General features: G+C 50.3%; 3 protein-coding genes across 3 annotated transcripts; 2 read left to right on the top strand and 1 right to left on the bottom strand.

Moving 5' to 3' along the window:
- The first annotated feature begins 4,157 nt into the window (after positions 1-4,157).
- Positions 4,158-5,214, top strand: BU25DRAFT_487448 (alpha/beta-hydrolase). Its single transcript, XM_033711281.1, has 3 exons — positions 4,158-4,509; positions 4,562-4,998; positions 5,060-5,214. Exons 1-3 carry the CDS (start codon positions 4,272-4,274, stop codon positions 5,132-5,134), a joined length of 750 nt encoding a protein of 249 aa, XP_033567307.1. The 5' UTR covers positions 4,158-4,271; the 3' UTR covers positions 5,135-5,214.
- Positions 5,215-7,254: 2,040 nt separating this feature from the next.
- BU25DRAFT_330368 (RTA1-domain-containing protein) lies at positions 7,255-8,311 on the top strand (the record flags this gene model as incomplete). The annotated part of the gene is made up of 2 exons (XM_033702352.1): positions 7,255-7,550; positions 7,615-8,311. The coding sequence occupies 2 exons, from the start codon at positions 7,255-7,257 to the stop codon at positions 8,309-8,311; spliced, it is 993 nt and encodes a 330-aa protein (XP_033567306.1).
- A 2,081-nt stretch (positions 8,312-10,392) lies between these two features.
- Positions 10,393-12,391, bottom strand: BU25DRAFT_89066 (uncharacterized protein). Its single transcript, XM_033712218.1, has 5 exons — positions 12,020-12,391; positions 11,775-11,963; positions 11,375-11,717; positions 10,703-11,322; positions 10,393-10,638 (listed from the first exon to the last, which is right to left on the bottom strand). The coding sequence occupies exons 1-5, from the start codon at positions 12,038-12,040 to the stop codon at positions 10,507-10,509; spliced, it is 1,305 nt and encodes a 434-aa protein (XP_033567305.1). The 5' UTR covers positions 12,041-12,391; the 3' UTR covers positions 10,393-10,506.
- Positions 12,392-12,835: the final 444 nt, after the last annotated feature.

Below are 12,835 nucleotides of genomic sequence, written 5' to 3'. Positions count from 1 at the left end.
TAGGAGCATCGCGCTCTATTTCATTTGTACATAATTTCCTTTGTAGTACTTACATTAAATTGCTCGTTCAGTCTCACTGTCATTTGCTAACGCCGTCTTCGTTACCATGTGGGAAAGCTGGGTACTGCTAAACATGGCGTTGTCTCTCCTGCCTTTCCTCTGAAACCGATTGTTTGGTTATCGAAGTGGGGTTATGTTAACTGACTGAAACGTCTCGCAAAGGCCAATACCTATCACTATGGATGAATATTGGGTACGAGTCCGAAGGTCGATACGACGTTGGTTAAGGAGCTTAAACAGAGAGCAATGTGCAGCAAATACCCAATCACACGCAGCTACTTGTTGTCATGGTGAACCGGCGCTCTCTGGTGAGCCTTCCGGCTGTTTACAATCTTTCGCGCCTTCACAACGGAGTCGGCACGAGGTCGTGATAGCCCAAGCCTACCTGTTGCAGTAAATGCAATAAGTGAAGGTGTAACCGCGCAGGACAGTAAGTTAGGGGTAACCGCGCAAAGCAGTAAAAATCTGTATATTGTGTTCTGTTGTTATGTGATTGTCCCTCACCCGGCAGTCATCAGGGTCTGTTTACATGACGTATCTGTCGTGCAGCTAGAAAGTGCTGTTGGAAGAAGCAAGAGCACTGTACCAGCACACGTGGCAGACATGACCTCTTCACTCCATAAACCGTCACACTACCAAGCTTGACGCTATACAAAACTGTAAGCTGTCAAAAACCAGTCAGTCTATCATTTCCTACTTGCAGTCGCGGCAGCCTACCTATACTACGCTCGTTAGCGATAAATGTGATCTGCGCAACCGACAGGTGCATACCGTACGAGCTGCTCGACGATGCATGCCATGACGATCCTACCCAAGATGAGTCACACAGCCGCCGGACAGATAGCCGCAGATGGCACTGTCTACAAACAGACATCAAGCAACGACTGAAGGCGAGGAGGTCGTGCGCATGGACGTGGCGGTTGCAATGCAGCTGGTCGCCGTCCACAAGCAACAGAGGGCGAGGCGAGTGCAAGAGTTTACTGCAAGCACTGTAAATATACATATTTGGGCGGCAACAATGACTACCGGCTCGCATACCCCGAGAAAATCAGAGCTAATTTGCGTGGAAAAAATCTTGACAGGATTCGCAGGCCTCATAGTGAGGCCATAGCAGCAGCCATGACAGACGTCTTACAGCTGCTACCAGACCTCGACTTCTCTACCTTCAAGGCCAACCGTCGCCGATATCAGTGACAAAGTGCACGATCTAGCAGTTCGAGATGAGTATTGGAGCTGTCTCATCATTGACACAGGCGCGACAGACCACCTGTGCAACGACTATACCAAATTCATCAGGTTTGATCCAGGTCAGACACCGTCGCACAGCAGACTTGGCTGCAGACGGCCCCTTGATTGTGGATACCGTCAAAGGCTCCTTCGAGAACTTGGTCTCACCAAGTCGTCAATCAGCCTAATAAAGTCGGCGATCAGACTCACCATTCTGCAGCCGTCGCGCGCAGGGTAAGCCTGGGTCAAAACACAGGCTATGGAATACGGCAGGATAGATAGCCTTTGTCACGGTTCAGGGTGCTCCTGCCTGTCGAACCTCACCTGCCATGAGAGTGACACGTACTGTCCGTAGCTTCACCCAATACAACATCAGTTCAATTCTTCAATAGTTCCGCACATGCGTACTGATCACTCACGATACAACGCAACAGCTTTAGGCAACGGCAGACGTCATAGTACTCATACATCTCACTTCAGACATCCTTAGACTGTGGGTAATCGCCGTAAGACGCCAATTTATTCACTTTGGGGGGGGGGGGGGGTGTTCGCGCAATTTGCGCTCTGATCATTCAGCTCGTATTGCCGTCAACGCTTACAGTCCATTTATATAAATATCAGTCCGCTCGTGGCATTAGAAGAGGCAATTAAGCCCAGACGCTCTATCTCATACGTCCCTATCGTTGACAGCCCCCATTCTATATCCAAGAAGACTCAACATGTCGCAAGAATGTTCGATGTCAAACCTTGCAAACTGGACGTGGTCATCCTTGTCCAGTGTTTTGAGCTGCACTTTGTGCACGGTCGAGCCACTGCCACTCAGAGATGCCACTTGAACGAGCCTCGTCATGCGATTGTGATACATCTGTCACGGTGAAGTCATCTCTGGCTTTTACAGCCAACTCGAAAGGCCCACTGATTGCCATCTACCCTAATATTGCGTTTCAGGGACACGTTGCGGGCGTAAGAGTCGGCAGAATCAGGACTATTGGTGTCTACCATGTTGGCTGTAGTAGTACTATTGATTTCGGCCGGGCCTGTTGATGCGCCTACATTTACGACTCATTTACGATTTGCATCAGTGTACGACTCGACTTCTTGCGAACTTTTTGCAAGAGTGAGGCGTGGTGCAGTTGCAGCGACTTCCTGATTCTGGTCATGTATAAGGAAAGCCTTCCCTGCGTCTCGCGCCTTAACTTTGGAATCCCATTGCCTGTGCGTCAAGGCCTTCGTACATGAGTTCATCTGCCCTGGCAAGTCGAGCTTGGAGAACAGCATAATTACTCGCTCACGTGGGAACATCGTCAAAGCCGACAGAAGCTTGGTGTTGCATGGCAAGATCCGCGTTGTCAAACATCGGTTTGGCAACACACACCACGCTGAATCTCGTCACGGGAACTCAGTACAGGTCATTTTGGCATATTTTAAAGCACGAAAGGAAGCCAAGATGCTAAGAAATACCATTACAGCTAATCCACCCATACTCTGGGATAAGGATGTATGTTGCAGTAAATGCAATAAATGAAGGTGTAACCACGCAAGGCAGTCAGTCAGGGGGTAACCGCGCAAAGCAGTAAAATCTGTATATATTGTTCAGTGTTCGGTGTCTCTCTCACCGGGTCATCAGGGTCTGACAGAGGTAGAAAGTGCTTTTTGGAAAGTGCAAGAGCACTGCACCAACACACATGACCTCTATACTCAATAAACCGTCACGATATACCTTCGCACAGTGTTACGGCCCTTGGCCCATCCACATTTGCAACATCTCTTGCTGAACTTGCTTTCCTTCTTCTTGTAACACTACATGGAGCACGGCGATACCATTGATAGTATTGAGCTGCTGTTTGATGCGATCCTTTATGATACTCCATATCCCTTCCGTGGGTTGAGGTCTGGTAACAAAGCTGCTTCTTAACTTACCCATCGTGTGAACGAACAGGATTATCATCCATCTGAAGCCAACCGTAAGCTGTTAACCTGGAGACATCAATCTTGTTAACGAGATGCAGTGCGGATAGAGACGTAGTCATCCTTACGATTGTATGCGTAGCAGAACCGCGCATGAGTGTTACTATTGAAGTGTGACTCAATAGAATCACAAAGAGCTACGACAAGATTACGGAGACGTACTTGGGATGATAGTTTGGCCGAGAAACAAGTGCAAGCGATGGCAGACATGTGCATGTTGCTCACTTTCACCTGAACAAACTGACTAGCCGAGCAGGTCCCGTGGCTGGGCACAGCCAGGCTGGTCTGCACATGCGACCTGCATCTGCAATCGGCGATCTGAATATTTCAAGCACATGCGGTCTCTGCTTACAGACATATATGTCACCGCTGGTGGGTTTCTTGGGTTTTCACACAGTGGACGCCTTGGCGGATCCGGTCCAGCACATACGCGCCAAAAATGACGGTAAAAGTGTGTTAAACCCATGCGTGGCAACGTCCCCACTGGATCATTCACCTCTACAACGGCATGTTCGCTGCAACTTTTACTTAGACGCCCTTCTGCTGCGCAGTGTCCGTTGCTGCCATGCATAGCTGCCTGTACTCGTTAATTCAGCGTTCAGCTTATCCTCTCTTCCGTCTGCTTGAGAAGAGGTTCTGCCAGAAAATTTAATTACCTCCGTAACACCTGCTTACTGGCTGAGTTTTACGTGATATTGACCTGCGTTGCAATCGTTAAACCGGTTCACTCTAGATTTCATATCCTTGACTCTTCATGCTATTATTACAAATAATCGACCGGGCCAGATGTCTCGGTCAGCAAGGCAATCTATATCGACCAGGCCCTATATCTTACACTGCCGTTTATTCTCGGTAGTTGGCCTGATGTTTCACCATGCTATTAGATCCCAGAGATCATCCCATGTATTTCCTCGCGCAGTTCTCCTTCACTGCTTAGGCAGTCCAAGTTTGTAGTTTTCTTCATATCACAATCGTTTACATTCCCTTTTTCCATCATAGTTACTGCAAGCCTCTCCATGATTCGACAGCTTCAGAAGCGGCCTGTTGGGTCGGGTGCCATCCCTCTTTTTTTATTCCACGATGCAAGCGGCACTATCTCCAGCTACTACACTCTTGGACCCATGGGACGTGATGTATACGCCATTGCGGACAAGCGCATGGAAAGCGATGTCTACGAAAGCCTCCAAGAGAAGAGTCGCCGATACTACGCTGCTATCAAAGCACTCGTTCCAGAGGGCCGGATCCTAGTTGGTGGTAAGAGACATATCGACGCCTATGACTATAAAATGGCTGACCAAAAATTTAGGCTGGTCGCTGGGCGGCATGATCGCACTTCAAGTGGCGTGGATCTTTTCGCGAGACCCTAGAGTGAATGTGGATGGCGTCATTATGGTAGACAGTCCTTACCCCGACTACCGTCATGTCGTCTATCTGGCTCCCGAATCTCCCATCTGTGAAGACGGTCCAGCACCCGCGGTGAACAAATTGAAGAATTCCATTGTGCAATCGGTAAATATGTTGCACAAGTGGCAGCCTCCTGTGTGGCGACGACAGCGGCAGCCGTACACCGTCATGCTGTGCGCTACAGAACGTGTCATCAGTGAAGAGCACCCAGCTTTGTCCTTCATCGACCAGTTCAGAGACAGTCCAACTCTTGGGTGGGAGGAGCGGGCTGGCTCTGTGGTTATTGATAAGCGCTATTCGATTCAAGGTCACCACTTCAACATCTTTGACCCAAGAAACGTACGTCTTGAACAGTCCTCCTAATACAAAATGGCTGCTGACTTAAATTTTCGCCATGCAGGTCGCTTCCGTCACGGATACAATAGCAACGATCGGCTCAGACATCGACATGTTAGCCTATGACGACGAAGAATGAAGGTGGCCAGTTTTTCATTGTGTACCCTTCCCTTTAAGCACACTTAACCTTGCAGCGTAAAGCATTCCAGTAAACACAACCTTCCCTTGTTACTCATTTCAAGCTGTAATACTTACGGTTCAAAACACCAGCTAACCAATCTGTCGAAGGTAGTCCGCAAGGCTTTCGTAGTCGGAGAGAGGCTTTTATCTAATTTTCCATGATTTCAATGATTACACATATTATTGGTTTTCGTATTGTGTACGCGTAACGTGTAATTCCAACGGCTATTACATCAGCCGGTATCTCATGTGTATGTGTAACATGTCAGCCTCGTCCCCTCTCTCCCGAAAAATAGGAAGGAAAAAGTGTGAGAGTGAAGGCTCTATTGATTTCGTCAAGACGAATTGCCGATCTTTGTTCCATGGAGTCGTTACCATGCACACGATCAGACTAGGGGCTTGAGATGAGTAAGCACATGTGTGCATCAGTAGTAACTGTGCATACCTATCCGAAAGCAAGCAACTATCGCTTTCCTCTCGTTTTTTAAAAAGCCTCCGAGAGGACTTTTGAGGCAACAAATACAGTGGTTGAGAACGACTTAGATGTAGCCCCATTGAAGCTATACATCTTCTTGGATGCAGCACAGTCAGACTTCGTTAAATTTTATATTTGCTTTCTCAATCGAGACGTGAACAGAGGGCGCAGATTTAATAATTCCCTCCTTCTTCTTCGGTTCTTGGTCATCAGCCAACTATTTATTTAAGTTAGTCAGTATTTCTAGTCGTACTGCAAGAGTGACAACACTCAGGGCGTATACTACATTGACAAGCCAGGACTTCCCTTCATGCGCAACAACGCTGTCCTCCTCTCTCGCATGCGTGGAAAGTGTGTTGCCTGGCGAAACACATTCTTCGCTTACCCGTTCAAAAAAACAAACACGTGTAAAAGCATGTAGGTTATCACGGCGCAAAGCACTTCTGGGCCGTTGTTTTCTTCTATTCCCCAATGCTGTTGTATTTACTGCTATCAAGGCACTCACGTACGGTATACCCGGACCCCTAACAATCGCAACGAACCCTTGCGTTGGCCAGAAGTCTATGTCCAATAGCTTCACAACAACAAAATGCAACGTCTTGCAAGCTCGAAGCACAGTGTGAAAAGATGAAGATGTTGTTCTCATAAGCATTCGAACAACTCAAGGCAGAGGCTGTATGCGCAGCCATCGCCAGCAAGCACGAGTAATGCATGCGCTGCCATGTAAGTGAGTGATAGTTCGTCATTTTGCCAACGACGCCCGGAGTCACAGCGCAAGGTCCTAATATCTAGGCGGCAGCGTCGATGAATTGTCCCTAAACATCCAACAATTTCTCAAAGTTTCGCGAAGCATTTTGTAATACAAACTACAATGCTCGTAGCTGCCCTGATTGAGAGAACTTTAGCTGTGCGGCAGATACACTCGTACTGATACTGAAATCATCTCTTCGTCAGCGAGCTCGCTCGTATTAAAATGATGTGACGCCGAAGTGATGTCTCCAAGGTTCATTCTCACCCACCCTGCTCTTGATGATGTGAAGTTGCCTGAGCTCATCCTGAGAACAGCATGCGGCAAGTCTAATAAATAATGTACTAGACGGCGTAGTGGAGTGAAAAATGGATGCGGAAGTATCCACCGGATAATTCGTTTGACACTGTACAGACTGCGTATAAGTAGGGCTCCCAGGAGCGAGGTGAATAGTATGCATTTTTGCCTTGATAAGAAGTCGCGAGTATCACAGAACAATATAGATCACCGTGGCGCACCTTCTACCCCAGAGATTTCGGGCTGGATGAGCACCGTTCGGAGAGAAAGCCAACGATCTTGCTTACGTTGACGCGTAAACGGCATGGGTGGGGAGTCGGCTGGTGGCGGTAAAACAGGGCTTACACGAATAACGTTGTTTATTGCGGACCGTGCTTACAAGCAATCTTAACTGTAAATGAATCAGTCAATAACCTGCATGCCTCATTGGCCAGACAACCCTGAGTAACCACGGGCTCCCCATCAAGAAATACTCTGCGCCACGCAACAACGCCCAAACAATTGCCCTACGGATCTCAACCGTCTCCTCCACATCGTCGTCTCTGACATTTCCTCAACCATGGCGATTGATCCGTTTGCCAATTGCAATTTTGGCATTCCCCCCACCGTGCGATGTACCCTCGACACCTGCTGTCTCGCGCAATCGTCGTTCCTCTACCGCCCCAATTGGGGGGGAAACCTTTTCTTCACCATCTACTTTGCCATTCTTTGTGTTCCGCAACTATGGCTCGGCATCCGGTACCGCCAAAAGGGCTTTGCGACTGGCATGCTCATGGGACTCATACTTGAGGTCGTCGGTTATGCTGGGCGGGTGATGCTGCACATGAATCCGTTCAACGGCAATGCCTTCCTGATGTACGTTTACTAGCTCCTGATTGACTCTGACTCTCCACCAAGAACCGCCTCTGATAAATCACAGCTATCTCATCTGCCTGACAATTGGCCCCGTATTCATCACGGCCGGCATCTATCTCTCCATCGCGCGCATCATCAGTTTGTACGGCCAGGATCTCTCCTATTTCAAGCCGCGCACGATCGCAATGGCTTTCATGACGTCCGACTTCATCTCGCTTATCCTCCAAGCCGCAGGAGGCGGCATTGCCAACTCGTTCACAGGCGCGGGCAGGCAAACCGGCACCAACATCATGATTGCGGGTCTGCTGCTGCAGGTCATTTCACTGGCTGTTTTCCTGCTCTATCTCAGCTACTTTGCACTGCAATGCAGGCGCGGGTCACTCGACATGGACCCAGCCAAGGTGTCCTGCCGAGAGCGCGGGCTCTTCAAGGTGTTCCTCGTCAGCCTGCTGCTCGCGACGGTAGCCATCTTGGTGCGGTCTACATACCGTGTTGCGGAGCTGTGGCAAGGATTCAGCGGAGAGTTGTGGAACAATGAGAAAGATTTTATGATTCTCGATGGCGGCATGATGAGCCTTGCCGTGCTGCTGTTGACCGTTTTCCACCCAGGCCCGGCGTTCAAGGAACAGTGGCACGCGGCAAACTGGTCCTTCAAATCCACACCACCACAGAAGGCCTCGCACAGCCGGAGAAGGTCGTCTCACAGCCGACGCAGGTCCTCGCACAACCGACGCAATAATTCGCGCAGGTCACATATTTAAACTGCCTTGCATCAGTGACAAAGGTGAAGCGAGGTCTTCTCGATTGCAGACATCACGTCACACAGCAGCATGGATGGTGATTTCGTATGAGTGGGCAATGTGATGAGGTACTTTAATTCTCCTGTTTGAGCGTTCCACCATTGTCTTGATCGGAAGCAAAAATGTTGCGGTGTATATAACCTTCAGGACCCCAGGGTCAGGAAGGTCGGCCTTTTTGTATCGCTGCGGGACTGCGATCGAAAAGACTAGCCTGGTCTGCGCCCGAGATCTGGTGCCCGGAGTACATGGGGAGTTTTCATCGGTCTAAATCCACCGACAGCTAGAGTAGCTAAGAAAGAAAAGTTGACGTGCCACTGTGACGAAACAGCTTAAGGAAAGATTATTTGACTACAGAAACACTGCAAACAACTCCATTTCCTCGTGTAGACACTCCATAAACGAAGTATATATATCAATGCATGTTACTTTGAGAACCTTCCAACGCGTCCTCGCGTCATAGTAACCCATCCAGGTAGCAGCCCCTCTTCGCCTAGTTCGCGGGAGGAGTCGCTCTGTTTGGTGTGGTCGCGATGGTCAACCGTGTGCTGGTCACGTCGGCGGGCGGCGTTGAGTTACAGCAGTATCTTGCGGCCCAGCTTCCTGGTTGAAGGCCGTCGCCGTGTCCAACTACCAGCAAACCTGGCAGACACACGAGCGTGGTCTGGCCATGCGAGCATACCTCGTCATCGTTGCCCAGACGAGCTAGTTTCTTACAGGTCTAACAGCGCGGGGGAGGCCCAAGGCGACCAGGCAGGCAGGAGGGAGAGAAGGCGAGTCGTGCAGGTGCGTTGTTGTGCCTTAGCTATAAAACTAGAACGCAGAGGCACGCATTCAGCGCGGACGTAGAAGCACATCATGGAGATTATCATTTATCTACCTACAGGGGGCGGCACAGCCCGGATCAGCTCCGCTGGCGCCAACTGCAGGTCCTGCCGTCACCTGTGCACAGCAGGGGTCAGTACCATAGCAGGCGACGGGCCTGACGCCACCAGCCGTTGAACGTCGACCTCTAGAGCGCCACTCCCTGGAGGATTCACGGGCCGTGGTTAGCTGGTTATGGGTATAACCTAAGCTTTGCTATAGTCTCACGCCCAGCTTTCAAACAGCATTCCATTACAAGGGACTTGTTGTCATTCTGGCTCTAGACGGGGGCCTCCACACATGGTGGATGGACGACATGCCGGTGGTGAGAACCTTGTTGAACCCCCAACCCTGAGTGCGGGTGCTTTGTAAGAATGATGGTGCGTCGAGCTCGGCGACTTGGCACCATCCTCGCAGCTCGTAGAAGAAGGTGATCGATGCAGAGGATGACGATATGCACTCTATTCTCGGCCGGCATCACGGCACAGTTCAGCACCTTTCCGGATCTGAACTTCTGGCACCTCGTCAGCTTTGACTGCGGCTGCCTGTTGGTGGCACGATCTCGCTGCATAGCCGATGCGGTGTGAGCAGGGACCTAATTTAGCTAGTAAACAAGTCCGCTCGGTTAAATCCGTGTGAAATCGAGACATCCCTTCAATTTCCATACGCCCTTGCAAAAATGACTTTTTTTCTTGCTGGCATGATTATCCCCCAAGCGAAGCGCTTTTCATAAAGTCGCGCATCCTACTAGCCCATTTCCCACTCCAACTATCGCCACGCACGTACCAGCACCACCACCAATTCGCAGACCCACACCCAACCGTAGCTGCAGCCGGAGGAGAACGCACTTTCCAGGTAGGCTCTAGTTCTGCGATTCCTGCTCTGGCCGCACGCGCAAAAAGAGAATGTGAAGCGCCTGCACGTGCGATGCTTGGACTCGTGATTTGCGCAGCTGTTACCGCCGAATTGACCACCGGTATGGCGTGGTGTGCTGCCAAGTTGGCATGATGGTCGGTTCGCTATGGCCTTCGTTTGTAATTTCGACCTTGCGGGTGCAGTCCCAGTCATAGTGTCGATTTGCGGCGCGATCAGAAGAGCATTTTAGATGCTGAACTGTGCTGGAAGAATCGAGGTTGATGTGCATGGAGACATGTGCATTGCATTCTTCTCGCATCATCTTGGGTGTAGACTTCTCAATAGTCTGGTCGACAGGTGTTCAGTCGCCTGGTCTCCAGTCTGTCGAGATTGCTCTCGAGTGACGATGTGTGGAGATTCTCTTCCATGCAAATGCAGCCTCAAATACCCAAGTCAGTGACACCGTCGAGGAACTTGCTGATCAACTTCGGCACGTCAGTATGCCGGTCTTTTGAAGCTATAGCGTTATATCTTGTAGACAGCGATGTGAGCAAGGTCCACGTATTCGGAAGCTATACTCTTCATTAGTATGGCTGGAATTCTTGTACGATGGATGGTATGACTGCTTCCACTGACCTCGGCCTCGGTATCTATTTCTTCTCTTGCCTTTTGCTTACAGGCTTGGCACGGTTTCTCAGTGCTGCAAGTAGAACTGTAATGATCGTGGCGCCTTGCAAGCAGCTGTTCTTCCAGCTCCGCAATGACAATGTCTTCCGCGCTCTTGATGATTTGCTCTTGGAAACTCCGCCTCTGCCATTGACCCCACCCTTGCGCTGCAAGATGCAGTTCCTTCAGCAGTACAGGCAGCCGTCGGATACGGTTCAATCTCTGCGCCTGCCGAAGCCGTTCGTCGTCCTTGCAAAACTCCGCATAGTACGCTACAACGGCGTCGTCCAGACTGCTAAACCCAGCTGCGGAAACGGCTTTCAAAACATGCGATAGACGTTCTCCTGTCAATGCGGAGCTGTCGAGCTGAGACACTGCCGTGTTGCCGGTATTATGCGCATCGGAGACTCGCCTGTCCGGCACCATCTCACTTCTTTCAGGTATCATTTCAGCCACCGTTGCATCTGGCTCAGTCATGGACATGTCTTCATCGAGCAAAAAAGGCAGTCCCGCAGCCGAGTTCCACGACAGATTCGGAGGCGGTGCTTCTCCCCATGGGTCTGTCATGGCGGGGGTCGGGAAGAATGAGTCTTGTGACATTGCTGATAAGCCAGACGAAAAATACACAGTCAGGAACCTCACCTAAGAAGCCGTCATCCTTCATGCAAAGGTCCTTTGCTGTGGTCCGGTATGCAAGGTTCGGACTCTCGGGCACGGATTGGCCCGTGGGCGCCATGTTGCGCAAGTGTTCCTCTAACGGTTTCGCAATCGTCGAAGGTGGGAGAGAAGACCGATCAAGCGCAAGAAACATCGACTCGGATCGCGAGTGCTCAGGTATGCTGGGCTCTGAATGTGGAGTCGTAATGTGGTTGTTATGACGGCCCGGGTCGATGATCTCATTCAGTGGCGCTTGGAGCGTGAGTTCTCTGCGCGACGTATAGACTGTCTGCGGTGAGAGCAGATATTCTGGAACTGCGTATTGTGGCTGCAAGTTGAATCTCATTAGCTTCTCCTGAAGAGCTTTACAGACTTGTACACCTACGGGTCCGGCGTGCCCTATCCCCGACTTCATCGGATCAGAGCTGGCACCTGTTCTTTTTCTCTTGCCTGTCGCTTTACTATGACGTCCTGGGTCATCGGTTTTGTCCAGCGGCTCTTGTAACGTGTGGTCCCCGTGTGAGGAAGGTCCCGGCTGCGATGACAGCAAAGATTCTGGTACCGCGTATTTTGGCTACACATTGAGTTTGATCAGCCCGCTCTGATTACAGGACATATCTCAAGACTTACCAGCTCCATACGTTGTGACATAATTGGCGAACTCGATCCGATCTTCTATAGTAACAACGACTAAGCTTCGAGGCAGTGTATAAGATCGGCTCCTTAGCTTATTCGTTGGTGCTGGCGAATAATCTGCTGAACATTTCCTTTTGTTGAATTGGGGGTTTTGTTCAGAACTTGCATCGCTATCACAATGTGTGCAACATACCCCTGGGGTAACGTCTAGGGAAGCTTGAGTGGAAACTAGTCAGGTGAGATGTCACGAAAGCTAGAATGCTTTAGAGCAATCGTCCACCATCTGTCGACTTAATTTTCCTGGCAGGATTCCCGAGATTCTCCCGTCTCGTTGCGCGTGGCCCCAATGTGCCTGACAATATTCCCGGTCGTTATATGTCCTGCACTCCCATTATGAGTAAGCCCGGAGGTGCGCATCAGCACTATCGAAATAGCAGTGGATAGGGTTAGTGTGGATCCTGTCCAAGCTGATGTCGTCGCTAGACATCCGTCAGCCCTAAACTAACGTTCATCAGACCTGCGTTCGTCTTAGACCTGCGTCAGTATTGGACCTGCGTCAGCTTCAGCCCTCCACAGCCAAAAGCAGCTCGGGTATTTTCATCCTGGCTTGACAACGGAAGTTTGCAGCCGTTTGACCGATGACTGCGTGGAATGAGCGGGAGAGGCTTGGTTGCCACACCCTCTGGTGGCTGCACCGCGGACTCATCGTTCAAATGTAGCAAATAGTACGACAATGCAGCAGCGCTGGTACGCTAAGCATAGTGCATAATGGGTACGTAGCCAAACGGGTTGCCTCCGCCGGTGTAGTGA

The sequence above is a fragment of the Macroventuria anomochaeta genome (assembly GCF_010093625.1).
Source record: "Macroventuria anomochaeta strain CBS 525.71 unplaced genomic scaffold BU25scaffold_2, whole genome shotgun sequence".
NCBI classification, from domain to species: domain Eukaryota; kingdom Fungi; phylum Ascomycota; class Dothideomycetes; order Pleosporales; family Didymellaceae; genus Macroventuria; species Macroventuria anomochaeta.
This window is presented reverse-complemented; position numbering and strand designations above follow the sequence as displayed.

Excerpts from the sequence above, each read along its gene's own strand:
- BU25DRAFT_487448 (XM_033711281.1), top strand. The coding sequence starts at position 4,272 with ATGATTCGACAGCTTCAGAAGCGGCCTGTTGGGTCGGGTGCCATCCCT. Across the intron at positions 4,510-4,561 it reads GGGCCGGATCCTAGTTGGTG|GCTGGTCGCTGGGCGGCATG; the intron begins GTAAGAGACATA and ends CCAAAAATTTAG. Across the intron at positions 4,999-5,059 it reads ACATCTTTGACCCAAGAAAC|GTCGCTTCCGTCACGGATAC; the intron begins GTACGTCTTGAA and ends TTCGCCATGCAG.
- BU25DRAFT_89066 (XM_033712218.1), bottom strand. The coding sequence starts at position 12,040 with ATGTCACAACGTATGGAGCTG. Across the intron at positions 11,964-12,019 it reads TGTCACAACGTATGGAGCTG|CCAAAATACGCGGTACCAGA; the intron begins GTAAGTCTTGAG and ends CTCAATGTGTAG. Across the intron at positions 10,639-10,702 it reads AAATAGATACCGAGGCCGAG|CTTCCGAATACGTGGACCTT; the intron begins GTCAGTGGAAGC and ends TGAAGAGTATAG.